This window comes from Alligator sinensis, unplaced genomic scaffold (assembly GCF_000455745.1).
Source record: "Alligator sinensis unplaced genomic scaffold, ASM45574v1 scaffold140_1, whole genome shotgun sequence".
In the NCBI taxonomy this organism is placed as follows: domain Eukaryota; kingdom Metazoa; phylum Chordata; order Crocodylia; family Alligatoridae; genus Alligator; species Alligator sinensis.
In genome coordinates this window covers 1473893-1493821 of record NW_005841836.1, presented here as the reverse complement: position 1 = coordinate 1493821, position 19929 = coordinate 1473893, and the positions used below count along the sequence as shown (strand labels likewise).

Below are 19929 nucleotides of genomic sequence, written 5' to 3'. Positions count from 1 at the left end.
CCGGCTCAGCTTTTCCCCAGGTTCCTTCCCTGCCTGGGGTCCCCCCCTTACCTGAGATTCCAGCGTGGGGCAGCCATGTAGTCCCAGGCCAAAATCCCCTGCTGGGGCTTCCAGCTGGGGGGTCAGGGCTGGGCGGGCCCTGCTGTTGTGGGAGCCCACCGGGCTTCCCCTGGGTCCTACTGCCCTTGGTTCCTATAATTTTTGACAGGAACCAAGGGCAGATGAATATTAATTTTCTACATTTTTTAGGGGCCTTGTGGGCCAGATAGAATGTCCTCGTTGGCCAGATCCAGCCTGCGGGCTGTATTTTCCCCACCCCTGCCTTGTAGGGACCTGTTTGATGCTACAGTTATGAAATACACATTTTGCTGTGTAACGGTCACATTTTTAATTCATACTCTACATTTATTAAGTTTTCTGGCATGAAGATGAGAAGAATGTTTGGGGATTTTTCTTGTGTGCGTGAATATCTCCATTAAAACCTTGAACGTTCTATCCCTGACGAGCTGTATATTTTGTTCGTGGATGTTAATTGCGTAGAAACTGTGGCCTATAAATAAATCCATGAAAAGATGGGAATGGTATGAAATAAATTGAACTTGTATTCAATTCAGTAGGATCCTACAAATCGTTTTGTCTTCCATATTAAAATTTCAACAAAGCACACTGGATTGTATGCCATATGCATTAGAAATGCCACAGAACTGCTGCAGTTTCTTCCCAGGTTTGAGTTCAGTGGGACTTAATATGCCTATGTAAATACTTTGCTGAATTAAAGTCTTAGTGACATAACATTTTTGGTTAGGTGTTGCTGAGGGACTGTACTTTTAATATTCAAATTACCTTATAATTTTGTGTTTTAATTTAGACTATTAAAGAAAGAATTAGACAGATTAGAGATATGGGTGCGCAGAAGGTTGGGTAATGTGCAAGGCTGGGTGTCAGACTCAAGGTTAAGATACATTACCCTAACCTTATACACCCTTTGACATTCCATATCTCTAACCCTGTAAAGCATTTTACATCCATGTAAGCTTCCTTACATGGTTTCTTTAGAGAAATGGCTTTTGGCCTTGGCAGAGAGGATCTAGGTTAAACCCAACTAACCTGAATTCAAGGTTAGTGTAATGTGCAAAATATAGTTAGGAGAATGCGTGTGTCTATGTATATTTTGAGTTGTCTTTCTTGAAGAGCGTATAGATATGTCTGATATGTGTGGCTTTTATTCTCTCACTCTTGTTTTTCAAATTCTGCTAATACCCAGGTCTTGTAAGAATCTGAAAGTAGTATAATCTTCTGTTTTAAAAATCATAAGGTTATATTCAGCTTTGGATGAAACTGCATAACATCTGGAACCAGAATGTATATGAGGTCTGCCATATTTCATCTTGTTACCATACATTTGAGCTGCTTATCTACCTAAGACCTTACTTGGAATGTGGTTTCCCTGCTTATTTGCTTCTGTTTAGATACATAAAAGCCTTACATGATTTCCTTAGAGTAATGGCTTTTGGCCTTGGTAGAGAGGATCTAGGTTAAACCCAACTTCCTTGAACATGTTTTTATGGTGAATTGAATTAAACAATTGTATTATTTGTTTTGTTGCCTGGGCTAGTTTGAACATGACAGTTTCCAGTCTGAGAACTTCCTTGCAGCAGATAAAGAGTACATATGCAAAATCTTGCAAAATGTTTTGCAGGGATAGCGAAATGGAATTAGGCTGAGTTGAAAGTGTTCCACATTTTGCAAAATCAGGCATGATTTGTAAAATATGGTTAAAAATTGTGCAAAAAATATTGCCCTTCCAGTTTTGGCATTCCCTCCCCCATTAACCTTACTTGGACTCTACCCTGGGCATTATCACTAGGCTTGTGGTTTCATTGGCATAGTCACTTCCTAGGGACTTCTTATAGATCAGGAGGTGCTGAAAAGCAAATGAAGCATTTCTGTATTCAGCATATCCCCATTGCCTGGCATTTGCGTATTCTGCACCTAGTTTTAGAGCTCATTTAGTGTTTCTTCCTTATTCTGGACTTTTCAGTCCTCCTTTAAAAAAACAAAAAACTTATGGAAGCAATTTGCTTTGTTTTTATTCCACAGCCCTTCACAGAATGAGAGAATTTCCTTAGAAGCAACTTTTGTTTGTTCTTTATTTGCTTGTTTGTTTTGTATCTTATTTTATGACTTATTTTGTGGATCATCAAAATATATTCACAGACCATTTCTATGAATATATTTATAAGGAGAATTGCATGTATATATTTTGACTAGCACACTATGTAATGTATTATAAAATCACATACTCCAAGGAGTCATGTTTTGCAATTTAACTATATTTAATTATGTATCTAAATACATTAAGTCTTGCTTTACAATAAAATAGTGGGGGCCAGCCTTTTTAGCAGGCATGCCACAGAATAGCCCTGCACCCTCCCCTAGTGGCACTCTAATACCCTTCCCCTGCCAAATCAGATGCTCTGTTTTTTTCTTCCTGCCCTATTTGTCACTACATTGCCTGTCCCCTCCCAAATTTGTTACATGCCACACAGCCTTCCTGTGCCACAGGTTGGTCACCCCATGCAGTAAAACATTATGGTAATTTTTACAATATGGAAAATTGTGCAGTTTAAATACGTGTATATAAAGCATGCAACAGATTTGTCCTGAAATACTTAGATACAGAAAAAGTCAGTGCCTTTTTCAGGGGGGTGGGATAAAACAACGTTTGATTTCAAGGGTGTTGGTTTTATAGTGTTTAAGCTATTAAATTGTATCCAAGAATAAACTTAAAGACTCTCTTACAGCTTGAAATGCAAAAGGAAAAGGATTTTTCAGTAATCATCTATTGTGTATATTTGTTGGACTAAAAAACTGGAAACAGAATATTCTGTATTTCAGTGTTGTTAACTATTTTTTGCTGTATTAAGTCTGTCTAATAAGCACAACAAAATAAAAAAGATTTCTGCATCAGATGCTTGCTGAATGTCATTGGTTCATTCAGTTTCTGCTGCCAATTTTATTAGGTTTTAAAAAAAAATCTTTAACTCCTATAGTGTACTATACATACACAAAATACTCTAATTCTTATTCGAATGCATGTAAAGTTCAGCTCACAGGGTACTGTAAAACTTAAAATGACAGCACCATAAAAGTTCACAACTTAATATTAAAAAGCCCTAAAATTAGATGCTGAGAAGTGTCAAAGATGGTCGAAAGGTGCTGGGCTGATAATTTTTAATATTTAGATTGATAATTTATAATTCTTTGTCTGTGGATCCTGCAATCTGATTGGCAGAAACGTGGTCCTTAACCAACAGGTAAACCCCCAAAATTTTAAATCATGACCTCATTTTTAGCCAATCAGATCTTTCCATTTCAAGCATATTACCCTGCCTATAGACAGAGAGCTAGACATCTGGCCATGTGACTTTGAAGGTTAGGCCCAATTGAAAACTTGTGGAAGGACTTTGGAAGAATAATGTTGAAGCAAAGTATAATGACAAATATCAAAGGGGTATCCCTGATTTATTTTTTTCTCTTCTTAGTTAACTAAGGAGAAAAAAAAGGCTTAATACTGGTTAGGGTACATCTATCAGGGTAGTGAATATAAAGGATTTTACAAAACTCATGTGACCTGACGTCTAGTTCTCAATGTCTATGAATTTGTCATAACTGTCACTTTCTGCTATGAAGAAAGGAATGTTCCATTTTTCAAATAAATTAATTTTGAGTACTGTACATAATTTCTGAAACACGTTGTTTTCCAACAAATTTATTCTGTCGTAATCCATCTCTTGAGCATATCGTTCTATAGCAGCAGTGATGACTCATTTGTTGGCCTTATATGAAAGAATGCCTAAAGTGTTAAGTGTTATCTACTTGGCTTTGATTCCTTAGTTCCTCTTACAAGTCTTTGTCTTTTGAAAGACCAGCAAGTGGGTCGCTGTTGCTGAAATTATTTGTCGCTCATTTTGCACCCTGCATGCAATTTGTTTTAAAAATTGACAATGCTTTAAGTTTTGTGAAAACTTGTTCCTACCGTTTTGTTTAATAATTTAAAGGAATTCTAACTTAAACAGTCCTATCAGTTGCTTCAGAAACAAAATAATTTGACTTCCAAAATGAGATGTTAAAACTAATTTTCCATTTGGGTTTTGCTTTGATCCCTTTTAAAAATGATCACGCAGTATCTGAACTAAATAAAGACAGACATCCATATCTATTTGTTCTCTAGAAATGTTTTTTCATATTAACTTGCTGCTTTTATAAATTCATCAGTAAAAGACCCCAGTGATCATATGCCAACAGTACACATACTTTCCTGTGGATGCTGGTTTATAATGCCAACACAGAAAAGAAACTGTAGGTGTAGCTTAGCCATTTTGGCTTGCTCTCTGTTTAGATATATTAGGGAAGAAAAAAATTTGCCAAAGGCAAACAAACCATATAATTGTTTGATGTTTCAGGCGGATTGCATTGTAATATTAGAGTCCGCTTACCTGGCAGTTTGTCAGATGTCATGGATACAAGTGTTGTCCAGTCAAATTTACAAGATCATATTTCAGTGAAACACGTAAGAACGCATTTAAGTGCTTTGCTAGTTCTCTAGAATACTGAAGTTGGGGAACAAGGTGTCAACCCCAGGCTCTTTCTTGGTATGATCTTCTGTTGGGATCAGGCCAAAATTACGGAATTAGACCACTGCGTGAGTGCTTTACCATCTTCTCTGCTATGGAATAAATTAGTTCGGTTTTGTGTGATTCTGATTAATTGTACTCAGCAGCTGAAAGCACAGGCAGACCATCTCCAAATAAGAATACACACCAGCCTTCCTGTCAGACAGCATCAGCTAGTCATATGACAGCATTAGTTGACCTAAAAGAGAGGGAGTTCATTCCTTGTTAAACTATAGGTATGTAAGGATTACCTAGATCTGGTCAGTAGGCTTTCTCTGACAATAACCAGTAGCAGATGCTTCCAGAAGAAGCTATAAAACCTGAAGTTAGCAACTATGAAACACCCTTGCTTGTAAGTGAAGCTTTCCTAATTTATTTATTTCCTTCATGTAGAAGTCAGCATGTCCTCTGAAGCATAAGGGTCTGATTTGGACCCTTTGTAAGACAACAGAAAGAAGAAAAGGTTTCTGGACAATGTTACCCTATAAATTGGGAAAACAACATATACTCTAAATATCTCCATAAACAGAGAAAGTGAATAGTGAGAATTAATCCTTTTTGCTATAGATAAATCTTTTATATTGTATTGTTCATGTTTGACTGAGAAGAAGACACGTTAACTATTATTTCCACCATATTCTGTGAAAGGCTTGATTTGTGATGGAAAAATTAACTGGGGTAGTTTTGTTTTCTGCAGAAAATATTGCAGCTACTACCTGAGAGGATTTATTATCGATGGCATTTTCACAGTATAGGTAAGAAGCATTCTTTACTAATGTTTTACTAACATCGTAAAGTAAAATAGTTGTTTTACACTACTGGTCCTGCTTTTTCTCCATCGGTCTCAGACTTTAGTGAGAACAGTGTTAAAATATGATAATTTACCATTTTTAAACTTTTCTGTTAATGCAAATATAAGCTGGTTAGTGATGACCTTTTCAGTAAGATTCTCAAGAACCTCTTTGTCTTTGTCAAAAATCCAGGTAGGTTACTTTGACACAAATAGCCCTGCTCATTCCCAGACCAAGGCCTGTGACCCACAAAACAATCTAGTAGTAGCAAAATGCATACAAAATTCTTCAGTGCAACTCAAGAGCTTACAAGTCTTGAACCAAATTGAATTTTTTTTCTTTCTGCCACAGAAGACTTTATATATGTCTTCTGAATTTGGTTTTTAATATTCGGTTGGCCGTTCTCTTCTTAAACATTTTTAATTTCAGAGTTTTATATTCTGGGTTCCTGCAGCCCTCCAAAACTTTAGGCTTATAAAGAAGCATAATTTTATATATTCCAAGTTTCATATATTAAGTGGTGGAGATGCAGAACAAACTGAAAAGTATGTTTTATTGGTCATTTTTATAGTAACGTGGAGGATATGTTTTCATATTACGTATATTGCTCTAGTTTGTAAAAAGGCTTTAAAGGATTGACATACATTAAGACATTTTTTTCATTTTTAATAATCTCTAGGAAAAATAACACATTATGAAAAAAATGCTGTCCTATAAAACTCTAGAATTTGGATTTTATATCTTCTTAAAGGATTGCCAAGAGCATTACATATCTAATGATGATGTATCTGATAATACACTCCTGTTCTCTAGGAAAGGTGGGTTGCAAGATTCACATCTTTAGCATTTGTGCTAATAGAAGGCAGTATGCTTCAATATTTAAAGCAGGAACCTTCTAGTCAGGAGACCCAAATTGTACTCCTAACTTCCGCTAACTGTGGATCTTCGGGCAGATTTTTACCTTTTTTGCACCTGTATTCCCATCTCTAAAATAGAAATAGTATTTAGGTGCTGTTTTGTAAAGCATTTCGTAATTGTTAGATGAAAAATTGTATGGTATCTGAGATTTAAATTGCTGAAAGGGCAAAAGCAGCCTAAAAGATGTCTTTGTGACATACTCTGGGACAGTTTAGAATGAATGGATTAAATGACAAATAGAGAATGTTCATCTCTGTTAGGTTAAAATTTTGATTTCTTTCTCTTTTTTGGTTGTTCACATGAAAGTTGTCCATTTTCTTCACATCAGTAATTTGAATTTGGAAAAGTTAAGTTGCACTTTTCAGCTTCAAACTGAGAAATATAATACCAAACTAATTTCGACATATCCTCTGAAACCTCCGTGCATCACACATGAGCAGACCTGAAAATGCAATTTTTCTCTTTTCAGGAATATGATGCTTGCAAAGAGTAAAATAGAGAGTTTAGAATGCGAAAGTGTCTTGCTACATATTGTGGCACAGAGCTTTTTTTAATGTTAGGTATTGAGCCCGTTTTCCAAACTAACAGTGTTGTAGTATAGCTGTGTATGGCCTGCTACCGCTGAGGGGGGAAAAAAAAAGCAAAATTGATTTTTTTGGATAGAAGCAGAGAATGTTAGGGTTGAACAGAAGCAGAGAATGTCAAACCTTGGTTGAATAGGAATAGTAGGAGTGAAAGGAGTAGAGAGTGGGTACAGGTAACAGGGGCAGGAGCTGGAGTGGAACATAAGGGTACAAACATAGTTTGGAAGTACAATGGCAGAAGGATCAGTAACCATTTTATAGAATCACTTGAAATGTGCCACTCCAGAACCAGGAAGTGATCCTGTGAACCTTAACTCTTTATGTACATCTGCTTTAGGTAAACATCTGTGAAACCCACATACAATGCATGTCTCCTTCCCCTGTAGAGGTTAGCAGCTTATTATCACCAGCAGTTACTTTCTTAGATCAAGTGATAAAAGTGTCACCGCTGGATAAAAAGGTCCAAACATTGCTGATGACTAAAGTGGGGGTGGTCAGAACAGTTTCCTGTGGTGCAATTTTGTTTTGATTTATTTTTTTTAAATCAGGAAATTGCATTAAAAGAATAACATATTGCAGAAAATGTAACTTGGTAAACCTAACACTCAAAAATTGAGAGATATGAAGGTGGTATTTAAATTTTAGTTTAGCTCCTTTCTGAATCTGCATTATGATGCAGGCTTTAATATATATTTATGATATGCAAGGGGAGTTTAGGTTTATTAGGAAAAAACTTTTTCACCAGGAAGGTAGTGAAGTGCTGGAACCAGGCTAATTAGCGAGGTTGTGGAATATCCATCTTTGGAGGTTTGTAAGACCTGGTTAGACAAAGTCTGGGCTGGGATGATATAGTAGGGGCGGATCCTGCTTTGAGCAGGGGGTTGGACTAAATCAGTGGTTCTCAACCTTTTTTGTACCAGGACTGATTTGTAAATATCAGTGGCCATTTCCAAAACAGTGCCCCTCACTCCCAGCCCCCAACTGAGGAGCTGGAGGGGGGTGGGTGGGGAGGAGACATCTGGGGGCCTAAGCAGCCTCTTGCAGGCTGGATCTCTGTCATCCTGCAAGGGAAAAATAAGTTTCCCACATTTTTCTCCATTAAAGGAGTATCCATTCTTAAAGTTTGTTTGCAACCCTTTCATATATTCTTGTGACCCACTTTTGGGTTGCAGCCCACGGGTAGAGAAATGCTGGACTAATTGACTTCCTGAGGTCCCTTCCAACCCTAATTTTCTGTGTGTCATGAACCCTGTTATAGTTTTGGTGTTCATGGCATGTCGTAATTGTTTTCTTGTATTTTATTGTACTGATACGGCATGTGCAATTCTGTTGGTAAGCCCATGTTATGCTGTATCCATTTATGCTATTATCACTATATGGATTATGTTATGTTGACTATGTATATCTTTGTGGTTTTGGATATGGTTTCACCAGGGAACTCAGGGGCTAGGGACAGACATTCAAAAAGCCTGAGCCTGAATTGATTCAATCATTGCAGATTAGTCTAACCTGGCTAGGCTGAACCGGTTTGTAACTGCACAGACATCCCAGAAATGCAGGCATATGCCTGCAGTAACTCAGGCTAGAAGCTGGGGGGTGCTAGAGCAGCCTTCCCATCCCATTCACAGTACTGAGCTGAGGGGGGCAGGATGCTCTGATTAGCCCAGCAGGGAACTGATAACAATGTTTATCACTCCATTAAGAAACCAACAGCGGCACATTACCAGCTACCTGTTGATTCTGCCTGTTGATTCAGCACGGACCATAGTCAGCATGTGGTCTGATAGCTAATACACAGACACCTCAAGGCAAGGCAGAGGAGAGGGGGGAATTTCTGTTTAGCAGGGAGTGGTGAGGGGGAGCAGCCCACAGTCTTGCCGGAGTTGCAGTCAGGAGCAGAGGGGAGTGGCCAGCCCTGCTGTGGAGTAGAGATCCCTGCCCAGCCCAGAGAGCATGCCAGGATGCTGGGGGAGTCTGGTTTAACTTAAACCAGTAAAGGATCTGAGACAAACATTGCATAAACCAGTTTGACCCAAATCAGTTAAGTCTGATACTACATTCAACCAAGTTTATCTCAAACTGGTTTCAGCCATTTTCAAACTGGTTTATGTGCACTGAACATCTGTTCTGTTATAGCTTTAAACCAGTTTCTGATCACTTAAACTGGTTTATGTGTAATGTCTGTCCCTAGCCAGGGAGTGGACGGAACTGCTAGTTGTCCCTTGCCATTGTGTTCCAGGGCCAGGACTTTGTTTCTCATAATAGCAGAAACAAGGGGCTACTGGTAGGGTGGGCAGCCCTGGACATTGTCTGGCTGCAATTGAGGAATCAGCTCCACAATAGGAAAGGATCCGAGAGTAATGGCCCAACAGGCCGAGGAAGTGCAAATAGCCAAGGAAACCAGAACCTTGTGGAGGATTCTGGTGACTCGTGGAAGATTAGAATAATGCTGATTAAGGGGCTGGCTTTGGAAACTTTTCAGGATCCGGTCCTGTTAGAAATCAGACTTTGTGTTGATTCCATCATTCCTAGTAACTGGGGTTAGTACAGTGTTTTGCAACCTTTTTTGCCTCACAGCACACTTACCTAAATAAAAAAGCACCACGGCACACTGGACATGGAGTGGGGAAGACGGGGTGGCACATGGCCAGCTCCGGACACCGACAGGGAGGGGTGGCATGTGACCAGCCAGATGGCATTTTGGGCTGGAGCCGTGCTCCCTGTCTGCCTGTGTCCGCTGTAGCAGCAGGTGGGGGTGTGGCTCCAGCCCAAAATGCTGTGCCACACCTGGACATTCCTGACATCACACCAGTGTGCCATGGCACACTGGTTGGGAAACACTGGGTTAGTAAACCCCGCAAAGCCAGAAATTCAAAGACAAATATTCAAAGGACTCTGGTAAGGATTCTCATGAAAGGTTAGGGGTAGGTAGATGAGAGAGTAAGAATCTGTACTTTTGTGACTCCAGACCTATGTTCTGTTTTGTTTGCATAATTCTTTTTGTCCTGTGTAATAAATCCTTTTGCTGCTTTTTTTTCTAACTGATTGCTGGTGGAGAGTGATTTCTGGGTGAGTGATATTCCAGGCTGTCACAGGGCACTAAGGTGCCTGCTCCTATAAGAGCAGAAGCTGCCTAGGGAGAGGGCCCTAAGAGCCAGACAGAAGCCCACAGGTGCAGGTTACTAACGCAACAGACTAGTGAGTAAATTAGCCTGCATCTGCACCCAGTCAGCTGACCGGAAGAGGCAGGGCCCTGGGCAAATATAAACCCCAAGGCTGGGACCAGAGGGGGAGTTCTCTGTCAGCAGCCAAAGGAGAAGAAGCTCGCCAGAGAAGCTTCGCTGCCTGTTCTACTCCGGGTAGGATGAAGGGGCTACAGGAGCTCACCAGAGACCCTGGCTTATAAGGCACTTAGTGCTGGGAGAATTTTGATCTTTTAAAGGGACAGAGCACACCTTGAACTGCTTATATTATGTTATAGCCCAGGGGCTCAGATTTTAGTTGCTGTTTGACCGATGGATTGGGCTGAGGCTGTTGGGGAAGGAGGAGGCCTCATTGGGGGCCCACGACAGTGTGGGTACCCCAGCGCCAGAGAAGGGCGCAGTGATAAGGGGGTGAGCAGACCCTAGCACAGAGACAGGGCTGCGAAGAGCCCAGTGCCAGTGTGGGGTGCAGAGACAGGGCTATGGAGAGCCCAGTGAGGACAAGGGGCCAAGTTATAGCAAGGCCCAGGAGAGAGAACGTCAATACCATCTGCAAGGCTTAAGGCATGGTAAAGGGGTGGTTTTGGAGCCACGCATTTAGCCCATAAGGCTGAGAGTGTCCCATGAATCATCCATTTTGAAGCAAGACACCAAGGGGTCTAAGAACCCACAGTGTTCAGTGGGGTCCAGCAAGACTCTGTCCAGACAATAAGATCAAGGGCAGCCTCCCCATATTAAAATGACCAGCAGGACGTGGCAGGTGACAAAGCAGTTGCCTGTTGGGCAGGATTGGCATAGTCAAGGAGCCCTAGGGGTATCATGGCCATCCCTGGGGACCCCATCCTATGACACAGGCTGACTCTTTTGATGGAGAGGGGGACCTGTAATTTCTTCCATAACCCACAAGTGGAGACCACTTGAGGCTGAGATCTGCTGGGTTAGGGCACTATGTCAGGGCAATATCAGGTCTGTTACTTGAGGCAAGTGACAGTGCAGTGGGGAGAAACTCAGAGCTGTGGGGGTTCCCTGTGGACGGATTTGTGACAACAGGAATAGAATCCAGTTATTTAGGCATCATTTAGCTAGCCTAACTGCAAGACCATCGTTTTTCTTCCCGCAAATAGCCTACCTCACTACCTTCCAGTGTCTGCCAAAATAGGAGAGATGTTTTACAAATAAAAGCCTCGTGCCCTCAACAGCTTGAGTTCATTCCCAGGGCACTATCCATCCTCTGTACTGAATGAGATCCTAAAGCAAAAATGTCATCACGTAGTTAAAGATTGCATCATAGTTTATGCATACAAAGCTGAATCAAGATTTCATTGACAACTTGGATGAAGGCATTCCCTAAGTTTTGAACACCAGATTTTGTAACGTTAACATTCTTTTAATATAATTTTGTCTTTCTTTAATAACTGTGAAGTCTTAATATCAGTTGTGCAAGAAGCTAGTCTTATACCCCTATGAAACTTGAGAAGCCAATAATAGAATGAGATGGAGCCTCATTTGCCTTACGAAGTTTTGCAGTTTTTGAAAGAGGCTCACTTGTCACATTTTAGAGATTTAACAAGTGTGTATTTTAGTGCAAAAATTACAAACAGTGGTACAAATATCTTGATTTACGTTTTAGAAAAATAAATAGTTTTTTGGGGTTTTTTTTAGGATTAAAATCTTATTAGTCATGTATGTAAGAACTAGGAGGTGAAGCTAATTGTTGTCTTATTATTGAAACTGGATGAATAAAACAGAAGAGTAGAGAGAGGCCATAAAATAAAATTAATTTTCAGAGTTCCTTTCATTTTAAAAATCTGTTGTTTGTAATATGGAATCGGAACTTTAAAATATTTAGCTTGGTAATGTTCCTGGTAATTAGAGTATATTAGATTCATTACTGCTGTGAAAATGAAAAGCTCTAATTCTGAATACTGCTGAAGTGGAGAGAATGTGTACTATGCTGCTTATTGAAATAATTTGGACCCATGGTGCTTTTCTAAGTACTGCTTCTCATTTTGGTTTCTGACATTGATTTTGCTGTTTAATCAACTACTGTGTTTTCTAGCTGAGCAATGATTTTGTGATGGCAGCAGAAATAATGGGTGGAAATAAAAGGTCAAGGAAAGAGCTGTTGTCAAATTTCCAGTTAACACAGATGAAAATAAAAGGAGACATCTGCTTGGGTTGCTTCATGACAATTTCCTGTAAACTTGTATTGTGCAAATTAGGCTGAACTCAGCCTTTTTATAACTAACGTATTTTGATTTCTGAAATATAGTCATAATTAACCAATTTTTTAGGTAGTCTCACTTAGTATGCCAGCAATACTAGCCGACATTCATTTTTTCATGCAGATGATTTGGATTGGCTATTACCTAACAGGCATGTGCACTAATACAGCAAATATGTAAATTCATTAGTGCAATAGGATTAATTTAATATTATAGAATGGCTAAATCTTGTTCACTAGAATCTAAGTATCTGGTTAAAGTAGTTTGTTGATACTAAGGTATGGACTTGTTACGTCTCTTTGAGTTTAACACTGACAATATTATTTTGAGAGTTTAGCTAACACTATTTCACATTTTTCAAATTTGGAATGTTTTTTATATTACGGTATTAAACCAGAATTTTCATAGTTGCTTCTAATTTTGGCTCATACGGGTTGAAATAGATACTGTGTGCAGTTGACACAAATTTTAAACCCCTGTATTAAATGATCTTAAAACAGATTTTCTTTTCTTTTCCATGTGCATCTGCAAGCTTATTGGCATTACACACAGTGTGAACACGCACTCTTTTCCTCTCTGGTTTTGTCAGCATTGGTAAATTATGATGTAAAATATATGTAGAAAATGTTAATTGAGTTGTTTTAAATATTTCGCTTAAGTATAAAATTAGAAATCTCATAGGTTAGAGCAACCATTTTCTACTGTCTTTAAAAATGAGCAGGAATCCGACTAAAGCAAACATGTCAGCTGCAAAGCTGTACTGAATTTTATTTTACATCTGCGCATCAGCATATAGCATATATAATATTAGTTTTACATTTTTTTCCTTAAGATATTTCTTAAATAAGCACATTGCAGCCGTAGTATGATGAGCAGCACAGCACAGATGGTCTTTTGCAGCCAACATGCATGTTTGACAAAAGCAGGCACCTTCAGATATTTTACCAATGCATTTTTCTGTTTTGTTTTTCAATTTCAGGATCCATTTTGAAAAAGCTTTTGCACACTGGAAACTCTATAAAGGTATTTCTCTTAGATGACATATTTAGTGTTTCTTGCTACTTCAGTTTAACTGGTTGTGTACAGTAACGTCCATCTGTCAGTCTAATGTATCTGTCAATTTAAATTCCAAATCTGCTGTAATCATTTTTCAAATGAATGTATACTGATTATTACGGAAGTTCCTGTAAGTGGTATTTCTGTTTATAGTTCACAATTTTTTTACTCAGGTTTACAAGTTTACCTCATTATTGTAATATTTATATGATGATTTGCTACAGCTATAATACATTTTGTTAATTCTGCCTCTGGAAAAGATCAGTTTCTATGGATTAATAGATCTTCAGATATCCCTAGCCAGAAAGTTGACACATTACACTGTTAGTTTGAATGCAAAGTTTTATTTTTGTCAGTAGTTTTTAATCCATTGTTCTTTTTCTCATTCAAATACCAAAAATTAAAATTCTGCTGTATTTATTAGCTTTCTTTGTTAAAAGTTTACTCAGGGTCCTGTATCATTGGGTTATACAAAATAAATCATGACGTGAATAGTAATTTCATTAAGTAGAGTTTTTCAAGGAAATACTTGGACTACTATGGCAATATCCTATCCCCATTGAAGTGAATTGCAAAACTCCCATTGATTGTTATCAGGGTCAGGATTTCACACCTGATGTGGTATGATATATCGTCAGTTGCTGTAAGCAGGAAGTACAACCACTCTACTTCCTTCAAGGATCAACTTTAAGGTTTTGAACCTTGCATGCATCTGAGCTACATTTGGCAGATGCAGAATAATTTTCTGGAGTTACCACAGCTGTTTCACTCCTGGGTCAAGCTGAAACAGCATCAAGGTTGATCCAACTTGTGACAGCGTATAGGGCAGAGGTAGGCACCTTTTTAGATGCAACATTAGTGCATCGGGGTCTGAAAATGAGCTGCTGGTTGTAACCCTCCCACTGCTGCCACTTCCCCTACCATGTTTGTGATCCAGCCACCACTTCCTGTGCTGCTGTATGCTGCTAATTTTTCCTGCCACTACATTGCCACTGATATCCCAGGTTTGCAGGCTAGATGAAGTCATGTGGTGGGCTGGATCTGGCCTGTGGACTGTAGGTTTTTGACCCCTGCTCTAGGGAGTGTTTCTTTGGCTAGATGAAGCTGTACCCTTATCCTTATCTCTGGTTCCGACATACCCTCTACACTAGCAGTCAGTAAACTTTTTGAGTGGCAGCCCAAAGACAACTCATCTTGGGTCTGAGTTGGGCCAGCACCTTCTACCCAGCCACCACAGCCACTTCCCCTGCCACCCGACTACAGCACAGACAAAGCACCCTGCCTCCCAGCCACAGCACAGGGAAACCCCCTGCTACCAGAATGCTGCTAAAGATACCCAGCTCCATAGGCTGGATCTGGTTTATGGACCTTAAGTTTGTAATGCCTGTTTTACATGGTTAAACTAGCAGTTATTATTCTCTGTTTGTCTGGGGATGATGGGAGCGAAATCACTCACCATATTTCTGGTAAATAATTTTTCTAATTTCTTAAAATTGTATCGTCACTGTATTTTCAGGTTTATTTTAATATCACTTTCCACAAAATGTTCTTGTTTTAGATAAGATGTGAAGGAATCCGGCTGTATCTTCTTTGGCTTCAAGGACTTCAGACAAATTGTTCAGAAGAGCAAGTGTTAATTTTTGCATGTCTTGTGCCTGGTTTTCCGCCTATTATGTCATCAAGAGGTGCTTGTACACTGGATGCCCTCATTAGTCCTCCTCCCAGTTTACTTGATGGTAAGTAAAATCATGAATATTCACATGACTAATATATTACACTCTTTTCATTTTTAAATCATAGAATTATAGGCATGGCTCATGGGGAAAATATCTAATAGGTATACCTCATTGCATCTGAGATTTTGTATTGAGTTTATTACTCAATTAAAATTGTTTTCATTACACCAGATTCCCTTTATTTTTGTAATGCCAGCACATACATTTTAGTTTTCTTACTGTTAGAGAGATAAATAAATTGCCCAGGTCATCATTTCGCATATTAATTTTGACCTGTCACTGAACAGAATAAGTCGTAATAAGTTCTATTCAGTATAAATAGCTGAACTTCATCTTATTGTGGAAATAACGCTTGTTGGTGTTTATAGGTAGAAAAATGATTCTTAACTCTCTCATGCATTGTCATTAGACACCATCTTCAAGATCCACCAAGAGCAGTTCTGTACCTTCAAAGGTGAGGATATTTGGCCTGTGGCAGTGGGGGAAAGAAAATGCTTGGTTCTCTTTCCAGGATTGCTCCTTCTTGTTGTTCTTTTTGTGGACATTTAGGCAATTTGTATACTGCCTCCCTGCCGAGTCCAGGACTGCTGCTGATGAAATGAGCTCTGCCTACTCACTACTGCTCCAGACATGCAAAAACCGAGCAATTAGGCAGCGTGCGGCATGGATCACACTCCCAAGCATCATTCTTAGGCTTGGCAGCAGTTTTGTGCTCAACAGGGATGCAATATACACAAATCCTTGTTCCTATTGGACTGGTGGAGTAAACAGTTTTAGTTAGTTGGCTCAACTGAAAGATGCAGTAGAATCCTGTTAGTTAGCTGTGTACTTGAGGATAGGCTTTTACACACCTTTGCCCCTGCTAAGTGTGTCATTTTTTACCTGGGAACAAAAGCTGTCCCCACCTCTGAGGTCAGTTTTGTTCTTACCGTGTGCATCATGCTAGTTTCTCAGTGGTCTAGAAATTAATTTTTATCTTGGTACCAGATTGGTCTGGGTGGTATGGTTAGGTTAGATTGTAAGGCTTTCAAGTTTCTCAACTTTGCTGGCATCTGGTTTGGTAGTAGTTCAGGTCTCTGATGAATTTGCCTTAGGTTTAGGGGAAGGTATATCCCCTGAATAAGGAAGCAGATGTGGGTTGTGGATTCTAGTCTCTAGTACAGCAAGTGTCTGCCTTCTATTCTGTATGGCAGGGGCGGGCAAAATATGGCCCACGGGCCAAATCCAGCCTGCCAGACATTCTATCTGCCCCACAGGGCCCCTAAAAATGTTAGAAAATTAATATTTATCTGCCCCGGCTGCCTGTCAAAGATGACAGGAACAGGGGCAGTAGGACCCAGTTGGAGCCAGTGGCAGAACTAAACAGCCTCAGCAGCAAGTCTGGCTTGGCCCCGCCCTCCCCAACCCCTCCCAGCCTGAGTCCCAGCCGAAAGCCTCTGCCTAGCAAGGGGCTTCTGGAGTCTTCTGGCCTGGGACTGCTTCTGCCTCCCTGCACCAAGGGAAATATAAGAAGGAGGGGGGTGGGAGGCAAGGGAGGACTGTGGGTGATCGCCCCAGTCCTCAGGGCTGGCCAGGCCGGCTCCTGCAATCCGGCGCTGCAGCTGGGAACCATGTGGTGCTGGCCAGCCAGCTGGCAGGCAAGGGGAGGAGCAGGGAAATGGCTACAGCAGGTGGAAGAAGGGGCAGCCAGGGGGTGAGTGGAGCACAGTGATAGCTGGGTGGGAGCATGGGGCCTGCACTGGTGCATCAGGGCCAATGCCGGCGGGACCCAGAGCAGGGTGGCAGGAGCGTGGGGCCAGGCTGCCATGGACTCCAGGGAGCTGGGTTGGCTCCCTTCTCTGCCTGCTGGAGCAGTGCAGCACGGCTCCATAGAGCCACTGCCAGTCTGGCCCCACGCTCCTGCTGTTCCGCTCTGGCCCCTGCCAGTGCTGGCCCCAGTGCACTTTAATGGACCCCGCACTTCTGCTCAGCTGTTACTGCATTCTGAGTGCCCATTCACTGCCCCTTCGCCCTGCCTGCTGCAGCCATTTCCCTGCTCCCCCTCCTCTCCCCCCGCCGGCCACACTCTGGCACCATGCGGTTCCCAGCTGCAGCACCGGGATTGCAGGAGCAGCTGGGACGTGGTGCCAGAGTGGCCGGGGACGGGGGCAGGAGCAGCAGGAGAAGGGCAGCAGTGTCAGATGGGGGGCAAGTGGCAGTGAGCGGGAACATGGGGTGCAAACCAGTGCCCCAGGGTCAGGAGTGGCAGGAGTGCAGAGCCTGGGCTTGCAGGAGTGCTGGCAGGGGCTCTGCCTGCCATGGTGAGGAGTGGGGGAGGCATACGGGCTCTGGACAAACCCTCCACCTCCACACATGCCACAACCCTCCCCAGCCACCCTTCCCTCACACACTCGCAGCCCCTTGCAAAACTCAACCACCCACACACCCAGACCACCACACCTATCCACCCGCCCACACCCCACACACACACCCTCCCCCACACCCCATATACCCTGCAAACCTATACCCACCCTCCCACCTACACTCTCCCAAAATATACAAGAGTAAGGCTTCATTTTAAGCTATTACACTATCACCTCTATGTACACTACACAAACACGTGTAAATTGGAGCAAAAATATTTTTTGAAATGAAATTAATGAATGTTGTAGTTCATGTTTGATTTTTAGAATATAATTTGGTATTTTTCTGGTTCAGAGATGGCAAAAACCTCTACTGAGAGGAGTAATTTCGGGGAGCAAGAGGAGGGGCTTCTGGTGGCAAAGGTCAGAGGTTAGGGGGCGGGACTTCTAGGCCCAAGATGGTGACCAGGGTGTGAGGCACCAGTCAAGGGATGGGGCTACCCATGCAGCCCTTGATGGCTTGCCAAAACTCAGTAAGCAGCTCTCACCTGAAATAATTGCCCACCCCGCTATATGGCCTCAACTGTTAGTATATATGTGTGTTAGTATAAATGACTAACTTGTTCAGGTTTCTAAAAGGTACCAATCACAGGCATCTCAGTTCAAGCACAAAAATTAAAATACCCTAATTAGAAAACTAACTTAATGGTTAATTGCTAAGACTCTTCTCAAGACTTTTCTTCTCTATCTGGATAAAGTATAGCAAAACATCTTTGCAACATGCACAGAGCTCTCCAAATCTGGGTTTTTGTGTAGCAAAGAGGGTAGCAAGTTCCACAGAATTTTACTGAGAACAATTAGATTGATCCTAATAATGGATCAAGTGTAACTGCTGGAACTGTCACTTTGCTGAGGCCTTCACTTCAGCAGCACTCCACACTGAGGAGTCCAAAGGGGAAAACATGAGAAGATGAGAAGCACTGGGAGGGAGGAGGAGGAAGAAAAAGGAAGGTTTTGTTTCGTTTTGTTTTTTGGTTTTGTTTCTTTTTTTGGTTTTTTATATCATGCTGCAGGAGAAAGGGGCATCTGTGAGTGTTGGTGCTGTGGGCAAGCTCAATTATTTAATTAGGTATGCTCTTTGTAGATATCTATTTCCATGTCTCATCTTTGTTCTGATCAGAACATCAAGCCCAAAATTAAGGGATTATGATTCCATTCACCCACTAGTTATTTCCTCCCATTTATTCCTTTGTCAGATGTTAGTGATCTTGTTCTTTGAAAAGGTACTGTGTCTAGTTTTGATAGGGCCTCATATATTGTGTGGCATTCTGACAGAAATTCTCTAAATTCTGTGGCAGTTTCAGTTAACTTTAAAAAAAAAAATATTTAAATTAAAATCAAAATGAATGTGGATAATGCCCTTGGCACAGTAGCCCTTGAGGTGCTCATTTTAGTATTAAATTCAGTTTATGCTGTCAAAATTTATGGTGCACCAAAAATTATCATCCAAAAATTCCTCAGAGCAGGGATCAGCAACCTATGGCCCATGGGCCAAATCCCACCTACAGAACCATTGGATCTGGCCCATGGAACTAGGGCTTCGGCGACATTTGGCAGACAGCACCATGCTGCTGTGTCCAGGCAGTGGGCGCAAGGAGCTTTCCTGTGCTGCACCGCAGCCTAATGGCACAGAGAAGTAGTGGCAGCAGCCAGTCCTAGCACCGGTCCACCCCAGACCCAAGTTGGGCCATTGTGGCCTGCTGATGGGAATCTGAGGCTGATTGCAGCTTCATAGGGATCCCTGGGCACTTAAGATCCCTCAGAGTTGCTGTTTCAGTCTGTCTGCAGACTCAGGCAAAGTTATTGAGTTTTATTTTGTTCCCCATTTCAAGCTTATCACTATCAAGAAAACTAGAAATGTGTTTCCATTTAAACTAAAATTATGGAGCTCAGTTTTGTGGCCAGGAGCAGATCCCACAGGATATGCTTCAGTCATAGTATATATGTAGTTCTGTAGATTTTTTTTTGATCTAGCTCTACCTTCAAGATCCTTGCTGCCCGAAGAGTAACAGGTTGTGGCTTCCTGACTAATTGTATTTTATTCAATCTAAGAACCTGACATAGGAATTGGTTTAATAATTTAACATCGGGTATAAATAGACCCGGCTGGGCTCCTCCCGTCCCCAGCAGCTCGTAGGAAGTCAGCTTTAGCCGTGTGCAGCTCCAGATGGGATGGACCTGGCCAGGTCAGCACCGGCCAGGAAAAGCTGGCTTCCCACATGCTACTGGGCTGGGGAAGAGCCCGGCCGGGTTGGCACCGGCCAGCAGAAGCGGCAGTGGAGTCATATGCCGCTCGGGACGGGACGAGCCCGGCTGGGGCGGCAGGGGGGGGGGGCGA

The 19929-nt window shown here is 41.4% G+C and overlaps 1 protein-coding gene across 2 annotated transcripts in view; it reads left to right on the top strand.

Moving 5' to 3' along the window:
- Positions 1–19929, top strand: part of RALGAPA2 (Ral GTPase activating protein catalytic alpha subunit 2) — a 375043-nt gene that overhangs the window by 71109 nt on the left and 284005 nt on the right. For both annotated transcript variants that reach the window (XM_025201970.1, XM_025201964.1), the window contains exons 4-6: positions 5374–5431; positions 13377–13420; positions 15012–15189. In XM_025201970.1, coding sequence (XP_025057755.1) covers positions 5374–5431; positions 13377–13420; positions 15012–15189 — 280 coding nt within the window. The remainder of the gene's footprint in view (positions 1–5373; positions 5432–13376; positions 13421–15011; positions 15190–19929) is intronic.